The sequence below is a fragment of the Numida meleagris genome, chromosome 3 (genome assembly GCF_002078875.1).
Source record: "Numida meleagris isolate 19003 breed g44 Domestic line chromosome 3, NumMel1.0, whole genome shotgun sequence".
Classification (NCBI taxonomy): Eukaryota; Metazoa; Chordata; class Aves; order Galliformes; family Numididae; genus Numida; species Numida meleagris.
Genome location: NC_034411.1, coordinates 37,383,642 through 37,398,629, shown reverse-complemented (window position 1 = coordinate 37,398,629; position 14,988 = coordinate 37,383,642). Strand labels below are relative to the sequence as shown.

The following is a 14,988-nucleotide window of genomic DNA, read 5'->3' as shown; positions in this document are numbered from 1 at the left end:
TCAAGATTTATGACCTTGCAAGGTTAGTCTGTTAAACTGTTTTTTGCCCCCACAGTTACAAAGTGAATTAACCACGTGAAATCCTGACCACATTTAATTCTTGGCAAAACTTCTGCTGATTTCAATGGGGGCAGGACTTTACTCTGTACTCTAGAAATAAGACACAAGAAGGAGGGAAAAGTGAAAGTTTTGTTCATATTTTGTGGCCAGCTGTACATTATAATATTGATTGCCTTAAATAGTGTTTTCCCAGCCCATCATAAGCAAAGCGAAGCCACAGCTCTTAAAGACACACTTCCTGCCACTGATGGATAAGCTAAAGAAAAAAGCAGCAGTGGTTGTATCGGATGAAGAGCATCTAAGAGCAGAAGGCAGAGGTGACATGTCGGAGGCTGAACTGCTCATCCTAGATGAGTTCACCACTTTGGCACGGGACCTCTATGCCTTCTACCCTTTGTTGATTAGATTTGTGGACTATAACAGGTATGTGGAGAGGAATAGGTTAATAAATCTCTTAAAATCTTGTTTATTGATACCATATCTTATTCCTTGGTATGCCCACTACTGAATTAAAGTAGCTTTTACTCAGCCTGCAAATATTAAAGTTGATCAAGCTGATGCTTTACAGCTCAGAAAAAGAAGCAGAGCCTTTTTCAGAAGAGGAAAAAAATAGTAGGCCCAATACAAATGTGATAAATTGCAACTAGGATTAAAAGAATTTTAAGAGTTTTGAAATAGGGCATCAAAAAGTCACTGCTACTAGAAAGGATTTGCATGCTTGGTTTTGTTGGCTTTCATCCATGTAAAATATTGAAAACACCATTCAATTATAAAGCCAATAAGGATCATCAGCATTTCTGCCCTTTTGCCAAATTTTAGGGCAAAATGGCTGAAAGAGCCCAACCCTGAAGCTGAAGAATTGTTCCGTATGGTGGCTGAAGTCTTTATTTACTGGTCAAAGTCTCATGTAAGTAATTCTTTGGTAAATATATTTTAAGGTAGTTTTTTTATTAGGCAGTCAATTATGTAGTGGTTTTGTTTGAGAAAACACATTTAATGTCAGAGTTGAAACTGTAGATGGGGAGGTAATAATGACTTTCAGTATTTTTGACACTTCTTAAATGTCTGCCTAGTTGGGGGAGTTGAAGGGTGTTTTGTAGCGTGATAACGACTGGATTTTTTTGTATATTGTATTATTTTATGATTACGATTAAGCTCATTCAAGCCTCTGTCCTTATCATATTTTTAATCAGCTTCAAAACTGTTTTATAACCTGAATAAGTGGCTACTACATTAAAGATAGTTGTCTCATTAAAGAAAAGGTCTTTTTATTAAATTGTATAGTCTACATTCTTGAGCCTCTAGACAGAATTACAGTAACAATTACTTTGAAAAGATCCTCAACGGTACTAGTAGAAAGAAGGCTTTCTGAAAGAAGTGCAAAGCTTTACTTATAGTGACTAAATTCGTGTTGCAGCACAGATTTTAATAAATGTGAAAAGCATATAATTAAATTATTAAGCATAGATCTGTAGCTGGATTGCATAAACAGAAGCCAGTAAGGAAAGCTGGTATTCTAAGAGCAAGTAAAAAATACATCTTAAAAGCAATCTCCAAATAAAATATTTTTCTTATATGATACCATTTAATGTCTGATAAAGTTAAGCATCTCTTCTTAACTGCACTTCTACCAAATACAGAATCCTTGGTTCTCGAGTCTGATTTCTGTTGTGCAAGACCCAAGGAGTCTGGATTAAGACCTAGCCAGGCACTATCACTGATAGTGCATAAATGAAAATAAAGTATGATTCATGTTGTTACTGGAGCAAAACAAAAAACAAAAAAAAAAACAAAAAAACCTCAAAATTGAGAGAGACTAAACAATTTCAGGTATTTGTTCATGTAATGGATTGTTTTCTATACTGAATTTCTTTTCTGCTGTAACTTCAGTTTTTTCAAGTTTCAGAAAGAAGATACCTTGTTATTTGTGTAGTTTCTCTGAATTTGTCTTTAAGATTTATTACAAACATTGCTGTAAGCACTTTTTACTGTAAATAGGTACTAGATCACCAAATTATTTGTGTATTCATAAGTTCAGACTTTTAAACTTATATATCTAGATAATATTAATCTTGTAATGCTAAAAATTGGAATGGATGGTTTATTTGTAAAGGAAAACCTAAACAATATTTTATAGAGAATTAGAGATTTTTATCATGTCTGTTTCATACCTAGATAAATTTTTCCTTCTCTCTGGTGTAGAAAAACCACAAAAACGACACAAAACCCTGAGCCATATCACATAAATAAAACTGTAATTCAATGCTGTTCTTGATCATCCATTATATTTTTCTGTCCTTGTCTTATTTTTGTGAATTTTATAAATTTCCAATTCATCTACATTTTAAATTTTATTTGGATACTGTCCTTATATATAGTCTGTGCTTTTAGCTGAGATCTTCTATATGTTTCAGAATTTCAAAAGAGAAGAGCAGAACTTTGTGGTACAAAATGAAATCAACAACATGTCATTCCTTATCAGTGACACAAAATCTAAGATGTCCAAGGTAGTGTAAATATTTTTTCTCTTTGCAAAGTAGAAGTAGGCAGGAGGACTCCAGAAAAGCATTATTTTATTTTTATTTTTTTATAAATGGTATTTTTTGACCACTTATAGGAAGTTAAAACATTGGGTTGAGAAGCAGTACGTAGTCATTTGAGAAACACAGTGGACTTTCAAGATACTGGTGCAAAATATTCACAGTAATAGGTATTTAGCTGCGAAGGAAGTAAGGAATGTAATTTGTCAAGCTAGAAATAAGTATGAGGCTGTTAGCTCAACTAACTGTTTAATAATAGATTTATTTAGTATTTGATATGTTGTATTTTATTTTCCATCATTGCTTCATGCTGCAGGCAGCAGTTTCTGACCAGGAGAGGAAGAAGATGAAGCGGAAAGGTGACCGGTACTCTATGCAGACCTCTCTTATTGTGGCAGCACTGAAGAGATTACTTCCTATTGGCCTAAATATTTGTGCCCCCGGTGACCAAGATCTAATTGCACTGGCCAAAAACCGATTCAGCATGGTAGGTGCTCATGTTGCACTTCTAGAAGAAGAAATATTTTACTAATAACATTTTTGAATTTTTTCCCTCGCTCTCATTTTTACAGTATGGCACGAATACTGTCCAATCTCTTTGTTTCCTGCAGGAGCACTTTGATCAGGAAATGCTTGATTGTATTTCATGGTAAACAAGCCTAAATAGAAAATATTGTAGAATTCTAAAAGTGTTGCTTGACATCGCTCTTCTGACATTCAACTTCTTAAATGAAATATTTGCCCATGCTATTTTCCAGTGTCTTCAGCCTAGAAAGTGAAAAATTAAGGATAGAATTACAAGTGGAGCATTCATATTAATTCTACTTGTTATGTAAATGTTTTCATTTTGATGTTGCTGTGTGTAAATATATAGTTCGAATTCTTATTCGTGATCAAGAATAATTTTGCTGTATAAGGGCACAATGGGTGGTGATAGTAGTAATCTACATATTGTTCTCATATTGGCGGCAAAAAAATGTTTGAACCTGTCCATATTTAATTTCTAAATGATCAATAAATTGACAATGTTCTTAAAAGTTATTTTACTCCTAATTTTTAATGCTAAGTTGTATGTATTACGTTTTGTGGAGCTTACATTTGGAAATGCATATAAGAACTAAATGTCAATTTCATTTGGTCAAGCTTCATTCAAAGTTGTAGTGTGTTTATATTTGTATATATATGTATACATATATAAAATAGTATTTTAAAATTCAAACTCGTAGTTAGTTTGTTGAGTTAATGTGAATTAATATGAACGGAGGCATCCAGAAGTTGTTCCTGTGAGCTTGAATATGGCTACCTCATCCAAAAAGACATATTTCCAACGAAATTTTCCTCACTTTTCCTCATTGTCAATTTATCATCTGGACCAAACCCAAGCTTAATGTTTATGTTAACAGCACTGCCTTCCATGCCTGATTCGCATCATTTATAATTTCTTGACAGAAAGATACTGAGGATGAGGTACGAGATATCATTCGCAGTAATCTTCATCTCCAGGGCAAGGTAATTTATATGTAGTTTTTAAAGATACAATCTTTCTTCCATTGAATTAATTTATTGGTACCATATAATGACAACCTGCCTCAGTTATTTAGGATAACTTGTAACCTCCTCTTCTGTCAGGTAACATTTCATTTCAATAGTTAAATGTTATTTTTTTAATGTGCTTATGTATGCATTTTATAATACAGCCTGTGGTCTTTTGAATCCCTATGAACACAATTAATATGAAACTGAGCATGTCTATCACAGTTTAAACTCTGCCTTCTAATTATTTGAGATAGAATCTGAAAAATGCTTGATGTTACCTTAGATCAGTTTGAAGTGAAAAAGGAAGCTACCACTTCTGCATATTCTGTGAGGTGAAAAACCACTGCGTTCTGTCCATGTTTTTCAGCTGATGGAATTGAAAGTATTTTGGAAGCAGTATAGATTATTATTTTTTATTGAATTCCAATTAGTGCCAGATTAATAGCCTTAGGGGAGAAGTCCTGAACTGGCCCAGTATAATTGAGTGTTTTGTTAATGCTTCAAATAATGGCAAATAAGCCAAATAAGAAAGCAGAAAAAAATGGTATATTGAAGGAAATTGGCCTGTGGATGGTGCTTCGCTTAGAATTGTCCTTTACTTCCTCCTCCAAAAAGGTTTTATTCACCTCAGGGATAAGACTGGTATTTAGTGATTAAGTAGTTAAAAAAAAGTGAGTTGACTATCTCAAAGTCAGTGCATGACAATATAGATTTGCCTATTTGTTTTCTTAAATGATTAGGATGTGAGATGGTTCTTCCAGACTAATATCTGAAGATGAATTTTCTCCTATTTTTTCTTCATAGCTTAGGTAGGGTTTCTGGGAGCTCACAAGAAGATGCTTCATTTTACAAAACTAACATTTAATGCTAGCTTTAAATTATATGAATTGCATATAGAAAAGCTTACTTCTTCAGTGTGAAAAATTTGGTTAAATCTTAAAAAGCTTGAAATAGTTGTCTTTGTACAGTGAATGTTATTTTCAACTGAAAAGCAAAAGAACCCATGCGAGCAAAGTAATGTGAAGAGCAGAACATTCACTGATCTGTGGTGTGCTTCATGAGCAACATATATGTGTATAACTAAGCAGTGAAAACACCGCGGACACACAAACCTGAAATGTGTTGTGACTTTATCGGTAAACTTGAGTAGTGTTTACTTCATTATGAAGATAATAGGTATTTCTATTCTGATATTTTTGGTAGGTGTATACTGCCATTTTGTAAGCCACCCTGTTGCAAGTTCTTGGCATTTCCTGCTGCATTATAGCTCTTGGTCTCCAATTTAAAGTACTCCTCCTTCAGCTTCTATTTTGCTTATTTAGGATTGCAGTATACTGTATAGTATTTAACTATGGGCAGAACAGAGCATTCCTAGGACTTCAAAACTTCAATTTATTATTACATTTATTATCTTTATGTGGTTTAGTATCTATTTTTAAGTCCCTTTTCTCAGTGGCTTGAAATATGTGTTGTCTTGAATCACTTAGTGTTGATGTATTCTAGAGTTCAAGTAAAAGATGTGTATAATTTAATTATTTTAAGATATATATATATAAGATTTTAAGATATATATATATTTTAAGATATATATATATAATTTAATTATTTTAAGATATGATGCCTAACATTAATTTCAGTACTTACAGTCAGTTACTCTGCAATGTCATTAGTATTTTTAGTATATATTACTCTGATGTCATTAGTATTTGGTCACTATATCCTGTGACAGAATTGAGTACACATCAGATACAGTCAGATATCATTCTTCCTGTTAAGAAAAACGGTGTTAATGTGCTATATGATATGCATACACTACACTTTTACACCTGATGCTAGATACGATGTTAGATATGAAGGAATTATAAGCTGGATGGTCTTAGATAATTACAATTGTTATCTGATGTTACTAGTTAATATGTAACTTAGTTGTAATGATGTTTGTGTAAGGTGGCAGACAGAACAGAGGAACTTATTACTTTGTCTTATTTTCTTTCAAGGAGATCTATTAGCATAGCAGTAGTCTCTCTTCAAATGATGTTTTCTGTTGACCACTTCTGTTTCTCACAGGTGCTGCGTTTGGTCGTTTGTATTATATGTGATTTATCTTGATTTCTTTTTAAAAACAGCATTTTCTAAGAATCATTCTCCTAATCTGTTAGCTAAAAATGCTGCAACATCTATTTCATGTATTTGTCTACCTTTGTCTACCTTTGTCTTCTCTCTGTTTCTGTCTTTCCTTTCCTTGCATGCCTGCATGCTGTTACTCAGCACTGAGCCTTTTATTTCAAGAAATTGATGACAAAACTTGCATTCATTTTGACATGGATGAAGCTCAAGTCACCAAAATCTTCTTCCAGCCATTCTAATTCACACCTTGAAATGTCAACTACTCATACGCTTAGAAAACTACCTATACAAAAAAGCTCAACCTTGATAGAATGTGAGGAGTCCTCAGATCAAAAGAGATGTCTGCCTGTGCTTAAAAAGTCTTTTGTGGACTATTGTTCCATTATGATCTGGTCAAATACTCACACAAAGACTGTGGATGTGACAGTTGTTAAGAAATGGAAAAGCAGAAAGATGGAAGAAAAGCCTACCAGTTGTAGCTTTCTAGGTTGTAATAAGCTATTATTGAGTGTCTGTGTAAATTTATAATCATTTCTGGCACTTCAGTAAATTGTGTATTAGATGATGTTTTGTGGAGGTGAATTAGCATTATCGTCTCTTTTTAGATACAATTTGATATCTGAAGCCACAAAAATGTTTTAGAAAAGTGCTGAGTGTAAGCCCTATTCAGATCCCTGGGGCTTAATCTCCCAAATTCTCTAGTAATCCAGTGTCACACCTAAATTGCACGATCAGGATAGTTCTTTCAGTGTTTGTTTCATCAGTGTTGTGTAGCAGGAGCACTGAGGAGAAAAAATAATCAAAAAAAGAGATGGATAATGATGGAAATTGAGAAGCAGAGATCGCTAAAATGGAGAAAATTAAATATAAAGAGAAAAATTAGAAAAAATGTTTTACTTCATACAGCTCTTTATAATTCATAGGCTAGTCAGCAAATATGTCTTGAAATCATTAAATTAATATCTAATTTTTAAGTAAAATTAGGATTTTCTAATAATTGAAAATAGTTAAAATGAAAAAATCAGATAGAGATAATATTTATTTCCATGACTAATACGCATAACTGAAAACCAAGCAGTTACAAATAACAAAGCAGCAATTTCATTGTTATTAAAATAACTGGAAAGACAGTGTATTAAGTTCTATCTAACTAATATTCATTACTTTTCCTTAGATAGTATATTCATCACTAATTATAGTTAGCCCATGATCTTTTGCTCTTTGTATGATTATAATACTTTCAGTCCCATGGAAGCTGTTGACAAATATTGCACAAATCAGTCTTTAATTTTGTTTCTTGTGTTCTTCCAGTTAAAACAGTGGGCACTGTATGGATTAGCCATTTAAGGGTATGAGTCAGCAATGTAAAGTGTTTCTTTTGTCCTTTGAAACAGTTTCTGTATTAATTAAACTGTTTATCCCTGTATTTTGAACATTTTGCCTTGGTTACACATGAAATATTTTTCCTGCAGCTTGAGGATCCAGCCATTAGATGGCAGATGGCACTTTACAAAGATTTACCAAACAGGACTGAAGATTCATCAGATCCAGAAAAGACTGTGGAAAGAGTTCTTGATATAGCTAATGTACTGTTTCATCTGGAACAGGTTAGGGATATTTTCCCAATTCCATTGCTTCTTATTCTAAACAAAAGTGTTGTACTTTCACCTGACATATTTAATTTTATATTCTTTTTTCTTTCCTTCGGTTGCTACTGTTAACATACTTTCCCTTGTGGTCTTTAATGCAATATCTTGTGGTCATATTAATCATGCAATGGTTTTTCAGCAGCTCCAGCAATCATTTATTTGTAAAAGGTCTGGTAACGTCTATGTTTCAGTTTCTTTCTGGTGTGTTGCAGTTAACAGGAGGTGATCACTAAATTGTCACCGCACCAAGAGTGCAAATAACAAACAACTGAATTACTGAAAAATGCCTTTTTTCCATGATATTTTATCTTCCTTTGAGAATCTTGAATTATGGAAATAACAAGAAACTTAAACTATATACGTAGTTTGAAGCTGCATATTTTAGCTACGTAAAGTTGTACGGTCTGATGACTTGATAGTCCACCTCTCTATTGATAAGAGCAATTTACTATATACTAATTAGAAAATAATCTAAGAAGTACATACTACAAATCAAAGATTACTTGAAAAGTTTAGTTTTCACAATTAACTTACTGAACTGCTATGTATTTTTCATTTTTCTGTGGTTTCGGTACATTCTTAGGGTTTTTTTGTTTTTAAGTACTTTGTTTAGTAATTTGTTTTTGTGTGTTGGTTTTTTTACAACTATTAATTTAGAGATATTGTCCCATGGCTTTTTTCTCTTCTGTAGATAAGTGCCCAGGTGTAGTTGTGCTTTCTTTTTTTTTTTTTTTTTAAGTTTTGTTTTGTTATATTTTCTCTTACTAAAATTGATAATCCTATGTCTTTAGAATATTATTGATTATAGTGAACACTGGGACTGTTTCTATGATAATCTGAAGTAGTCCATTGTTCTCCATATACAATTACTTTGACCTTATGGTACTTGCAAAGATCAGTACTTTGACTATTTCTTTGTGTTTTCTTTCCATGAACTCTTAATTTATTTGTTTTTATTGTTTTCAGAGATCTGCTTGTGTAGGCCGAGGCTATTTCTTCTGGGAAAGTATAGAGAATTTCATAGTTGTTTGTGAAGACATTACTAATAATCTAATTTATGCATTTGGATTTGTCAGACTTCTAAATTGCTAGTACTGACTTTGTTTTGTGTTTGTTATGATTACTTTTCTATGTTTTCTCATAACAAACTTGTAACTTGCTTTTTATCTTTTGAAAGGAAGATATTTTAGAATGTCACCATTTAATCTTACAAGAGTAATTCCCCTGTTTTACTGAATGCTTTGTGGCATTTTTAGTGTGTTTAATTAAATGTTTATTGTTTGAATTATTTTTTGTATTTCACTAAACTAGTGAATTTATCTTTGATAACTATGTTTTCATGTTTGAATATTGAGTGTTTATGAACATCATCATCACTACATATTTTAAGACAAAATATTTCATTTTATTACAAGTGAGAATCACCAAGCCTTTCAGCTAAAGCTAATTTCCATTGGCTGTTCTGATCATGCTGGGAGTCAGAAAAGCTAATATTCCACTAGCACAATTGCCAGAAAAATAAAGTAACCCCCCCCCCCCCCAAAAAAAAAAAAAAAATCCTCTATCAGTTTCTCACCCTCAACCTTATGGGAGTTGTGAAGGTTAGATCAAACCAATCTTTATTAAGCAGATGTGAAGTAAATCACCAAAACTATGAGTAGACCATATAAAAGGATTGATCTGTAATGTGGCCTACAATCATAGTTCCCAGTTATCCAGTCAGGCTATGCACTTTAGTATGCACTTTAGCATGCTGTTGTTGGTCTACTGGACCGCAGTAGTCATTTTCTTCAGACAAAAGAATGGAAGGTAGAACAAAGGAAAATGAATGAGCAGAAGATGAGGATGGAGCAAGCTCAATCTTGTCTAGAGCCAAGGTGCAGAAAGAGAGTTATCTGAAAACAGAGATGTGATATTATAAAATGCATCTAAATAAGATATTTTTGCATGTTTTGTTCATTGTAGTTATTCATATTCGTAGAATCATAGGATCGTTTGAATTGGAATGGACATTTAAAGGTCATCTACTCCAATTCTCCCATAATGAATAGGGAAACCTACAGCTAGATTAGGTTGCTCAGAGCCCCCTTCCCCCCCCCCCCCCAAGCCTGACCTTGAATGTTTCCAGGGAAAGGACATCCACCACCTTTCTGAGCAACCTGTTCCAGTACCTCACCACCCTTATTGTAAAAAACAAAAAAGAAAACAAAAAAAAACCACAAAACCTTCTTCCTTATATCCAATCTAAATCTCCTCTGGTTTGAAACCATTTCCCCTTGTCCTATCACAACAGAACCTGCTAAAGATTCTGTATATTTCTTTCTTATACATCCCCTTTAGATACTGAAAGGCTACTATCAGGTCTCCCCAGAGCCTCCTCTTCTTCAGGCTGAACAGCCCCACCTCTTTCAGCCTGTCTTCATAGAGAGGGTGTTCCCTCCCTTGGATCATTTTTCTGGCCCTCCTCTGGACACTCCCCAGTAGATCCATGTCTCTCCTATAGTGAGGACTCCACATCTGGATACAGTACTCCAGGTCAGGTTTCACCAGCACAGAGTAGAGGGGCAGGATCACTTCCCTCGACATGCTGACCACACTTTTTTTTGATGCACCCAAGGATACAGTTGGCTTTCTGGGCCGTGAGGGCACACTGCTGGCTCATGTCCAGCTTCCTAACCACCAGTACCCTCGAGTCCTTTTTGGCAGTGCTGTGCTCAGTCTTTTTGTTCCTCAGCTTGTATTGATAGTGGGGGTTGCTGTGACCCAGGTTCAAGACCTGGCACTTGGATTTGTTGAACCTCAGGGGATTCTTCTGGGCCTGTGCTCAAGCCTCTGTAGGTCTCTCTGGATGGCATCCCATCCCTCAAGCATGTTGACCATTTCACACAGCTTGGTGTCATCAGCAAACTTGCGAAGTGTGCACTTGATCCCGCTGTCCATGTTACTGATGAAGATATTAAAGAGCATTAGTCCCAGTAGTGAACCCTGAGGAACACCCTTTGTCACCGATCTCCATCCAGATATTGATCCATTGACCACCGCTCTCTGGGTACTATCTCATAACCCGTTCCTCATCCATTGAACATCCCTGTCTTTCCAATTTGGAGGGAAGGATGTTATGGGGGTGTCAAAGACCTTACTGAAGTCCAGATAGATGACATGGTGGCTCTTCTCTTGTGCACTGATGCAGTTACACCATCGTAAAAAGCCTCTAGGTTGGTCAGGCAGGACCTGCTCATGGTGGAGCCATGCTCATAATCCCATATCACCTCCCTGTCTTCATGTGCCATAACAAAGCTCCCAGGAGGATCTGCTCCATGATCTTCCCTGGCACAGAGATAAGGCTGACAGGTCAGTAGTTAGGGTCATCCTTTCTACCCTGCTTAAAAATGGATGCTATATTGCTTTTTTTCCAGTCACCAGGGACTTTTCCTGACTGCCATGACTTTTCAAATATAATTGAGAGTGGCGTGGCAACTACATCAGCCAGTTCCCTCAGGACTCTGGGATGCATCTCATCAGGACCCATAGACTTGTGGATGTTCAGGTTCCTTAGACAGTCATGAACTTAATCTTTGCTTACAGAGGGAGTGCCCCAGTTTCCCACCTACTGAACCATCCACTTGAGGACTGTGTGAAGAGCAGTCACTATTAAAGACTGAGGCAAAAATGTTGTTGAGTACCTCAGCCTTCTCCTTGTCCGTTGTTACTAGCCTGCCTGTACGCAGGGTATGCCTTCCTGGATTTTCCTTTTCCAGCTGATGTACCTATAGAAGCCTTTCTTGTCTTTCTTTGTGCTCCTTGCTGTGTCCAGTTCCAGTTGGACCTTGGCCTTCCTGACTCTATCCCTACACAGCTTAGCAACAAATCTATACTCCTCCCAGGTTACCTGTCCCTAATTCCACTGCCTGTGCATTTTCTTCTTGCTCTCCCATTTGACTAGCAGGTTCAGGTTCAGCCATGCTGGTCTCCTGCCTTCCTTTCTTGACTTCCTACACTGGGGGATGGAGAGCTCTTGTGCCCTAGGGAAAGTGTCCTTAAAAATCTGCCAGCTCTGGTCTGCTCCCGTGTCCTTGAGGACAGATTCCCACAGGGTTTTGTTGACTGGAAGTCAGCTTTCCTAAAATTAAGCTTCCTGATTTTGCTCTTTGCCTGTCCAATATCCCTCAAGACCAGGCTCTCCACCATTGCGTAGTCACTACAGCCCAGGCAGCCTCCAGTCCCGATGTCACCAATCAGCTCACTCACATTAGTGAGAAACAGGTCCATCATTGCAGATCCCCTGTTGGGGCTGTCTACTGCCTGGCCCAGGAATTTATCCTCAATGTATTCCAGGAACCTCCTGGATTACCTATAGCTTGCCATGCTACTTTTCCAGCAGATGTCTGAGTGGCTGAAGTCCTCCAGCAGGATGAGAGCCTGTGATTGCAATGCTTCCTGTAGCTGAAGGAAGAAGGCTTCATCAACAGGCTCTACTTGATTAAGCAGACACCAGCCTCAAGGCTCCCTTTGTTGCCTCAGTCTCTAACTCTCACTCAGTGGCGTTCAGCTTGCTCATGGCCATTCCTCAAGGACAGCTCTTCACGCTCTGTTCCTTTCTTGATGTAGATAGCAATGCTTCCTCCTCTCCTTCCTCACCTGTCCCTTCTGAACAACTTGTAGCTATCAGTAGCCACATTCCAGTCATGGGAATCATCCCACCAAGTTTCTGTGATGGCAGCTGCAATGTGTGGCTTTCTGTGATATTTATATTCATGAAAGTGATTTAGTTCTAAATAAGTCTCTGTACCTATGTCTCATTTTAAAAGATAATTCCTTTCCATTGTAGCTGATTATGATAAACATTACAAATAAAAGCTTCGTGATATTTAGAAAAATTCCCTCTGGGCCAATATGGAGATATACACTCTAAGTATGAAAGCAGTTGTGTACAAAAGAAAGAAAGAGTGAAGTTTCTCTGTACTAAAATGTAAGATTTCCTAACAGGTGGGCTTGATGATAATACTCTATCTGAAAGATCTAAGAATTAGGGTTAAGTAAAAAAGGGGAATATCTATGCCATAAAAGGGAAGGGAGATGCTGATTTTATGTTGATTGGTGTTTTTTTTTTCTAATTTGTCTCATCACTTGAACTCTGTCTAGAACACAATTTCCCATCCATAATTCTTCTGTTATCTTTCCAGTTGATTTGTTATCTAACATTACTGTTATTATTACTACGCTCAGTGAGTAGAGATACTGTGATGTTGTTTATTTTTCCATGTGTATTTTAGGTTGAACATCCTCAGCGGTCCAAAAAAGCAGTCTGGCATAAGCTACTGTCTAAACAGAGGAAAAGAGCAGTAGTTGCCTGCTTTAGAATGGCACCATTGTATAATCTGCCAAGGTAAGAGCTATATCTGTTCTATCATTGACAAATGTGTTTATATACATACAATGCTATTTGGTGAGATCTAAAGGAAGAAAAATATGCAAACTGATGCCTGAGAAAGTACGTAGTAATGTACATGTTATGTTGCTTTCTTTTAGTAGATCTCATTACTTTCTTCTAATACACATTCTGGGGAAAAAAATAACAGAAAATCTCTTTTTAAATTCGTGGTTCTTTCTGCTTGAACTTATTCCACCTATTTGTCCTGTTATGCTCTCTTTTTTGATAAGTAGATGCCTTTCACAGGAGATAAATACAAAAATGATCATGTTGGTGTCACTGTATTATAATCTTAGGAGATGAATTTCCTCCTGAACTATAGTATAACTTTGGCTCTGTACTTTTTAGGAAAGACAGGCTTGACAAGTGAGATGGTAAAGGCGTTCTTTATGTGAGAGAGCAACTGAAATGAATTGAGCTCTGCCTAGGGATGAATGATGAGCAAGTTGAGAGCTTACGGGTGAGAATAAAGGGAAAAGCTAATATGGGTGACACCGTTGTGGGTGTTTGCTACAGGCTGCCTGATCAAGAGGAGGAAGTTGATGAGGCCTTCTACAGACAGCTGAAAGCAGCCTCATGATCCCGGGCACTGGTTCTTATGGGGGACTTCAATCATCCTGATATTTGTTGGATAAGCATCATTGCCAAGCACACACAGTCCGGGAGGTTCCTGCAATGCACTGAAGATAACTTTCTGATGCAGGTGGTGGAGAAGCCTACAGGGAAAGATGTGCTGCTGGACCTTTTTCTTACTAACAAGGAAGGTCTAGTTGGGGATGTAAAGGTCAGGAGCAGTTCAGGATGTAGTGATCATGATATAGTGGAGTTCAGGATCTTGTGTTGAAGAAGCAAAGCAATAAGTAGGACTGGAACCCTGGACTTCAGAAGAGACAAATTTGACTTCTTCAAAGACCGACTTGGAGAAGTCCCATGGGTTAGAGCCTTGTAAGGTAAGAGGACTCAAGAGAGTTGGTTGACATTCAAGTACCACTTCTTCCAAGCTCAAGATTGGTGCATCTCTAAGAATAAGAAATCAGGAAAAGGTGGCAGGAGACTCACATCGATGAGCAAGGAGTTCATGGAAAAGCTCAAATGAAAGAAGCAATTCTATGGAATGTGGAAAAGGGATCTGGCCTCTTGGGAGGAATATAGGAACATGCTGGGATGCCACAGGGAAGGCTAAGGCCCACTTGGAATTAAATCTGTCAAGGGAGGTCAAGGAAACGAGAAAGGCTTCTTTAAGTATGTCAATAACAAAAGGAAGATTAGGGAAAATGTAACTCCACTGCTGAATGAGGTGGGTGCCCCGGTAATGGAAGGCACTGAGAAGGCGGAGTTACTGAACACCTTCTTTGCTTCAGTTTTTACTACTAAGACTGTCCGCTGGGAATCCCAGATCCTGGAGATAAGAGAGATAGTCTGGAGTATTGAAGACTTCCACTTGGTTGAGAAGGATCTGATCAGAATGTGTCTAGCTGAAATCAACACACTAAAATCCGTGGGCCCCAGTGAGATGCACTCACATGTGCTGAAGGGAGCTGGCAGAAGTGATTGCCAGACTTCTCTCTGTCATCTTTGAAAGGTCTTGGAGAATGGGAGATGGTCCTGAAGACTGAAGGATGGCCAGTGTAACACTAGTCTTCAA

The 14,988-nt window shown here is 36.7% G+C and overlaps 1 protein-coding gene across 7 annotated transcripts in view; it reads left to right on the top strand.

The window, feature by feature from the left end:
- RYR2 (ryanodine receptor 2) overlaps nucleotides 1-14,988 on the top strand; it is a 364,829-nt gene that overhangs the window by 288,916 nt on the left and 60,925 nt on the right. For all 7 annotated transcript variants that reach the window (XM_021391077.1, XM_021391074.1, XM_021391073.1 and 4 more), the window contains 7 exons: nucleotides 243-483; nucleotides 880-967; nucleotides 2,475-2,567; nucleotides 2,917-3,087; nucleotides 4,050-4,109; nucleotides 7,736-7,870; nucleotides 13,186-13,298. In XM_021391077.1, the coding sequence (XP_021246752.1) occupies nucleotides 243-483; nucleotides 880-967; nucleotides 2,475-2,567; nucleotides 2,917-3,087; nucleotides 4,050-4,109; nucleotides 7,736-7,870; nucleotides 13,186-13,298 (901 nt within the window). The remainder of the gene's footprint in view (nucleotides 1-242; nucleotides 484-879; nucleotides 968-2,474; nucleotides 2,568-2,916; nucleotides 3,088-4,049; nucleotides 4,110-7,735; nucleotides 7,871-13,185; nucleotides 13,299-14,988) is intronic.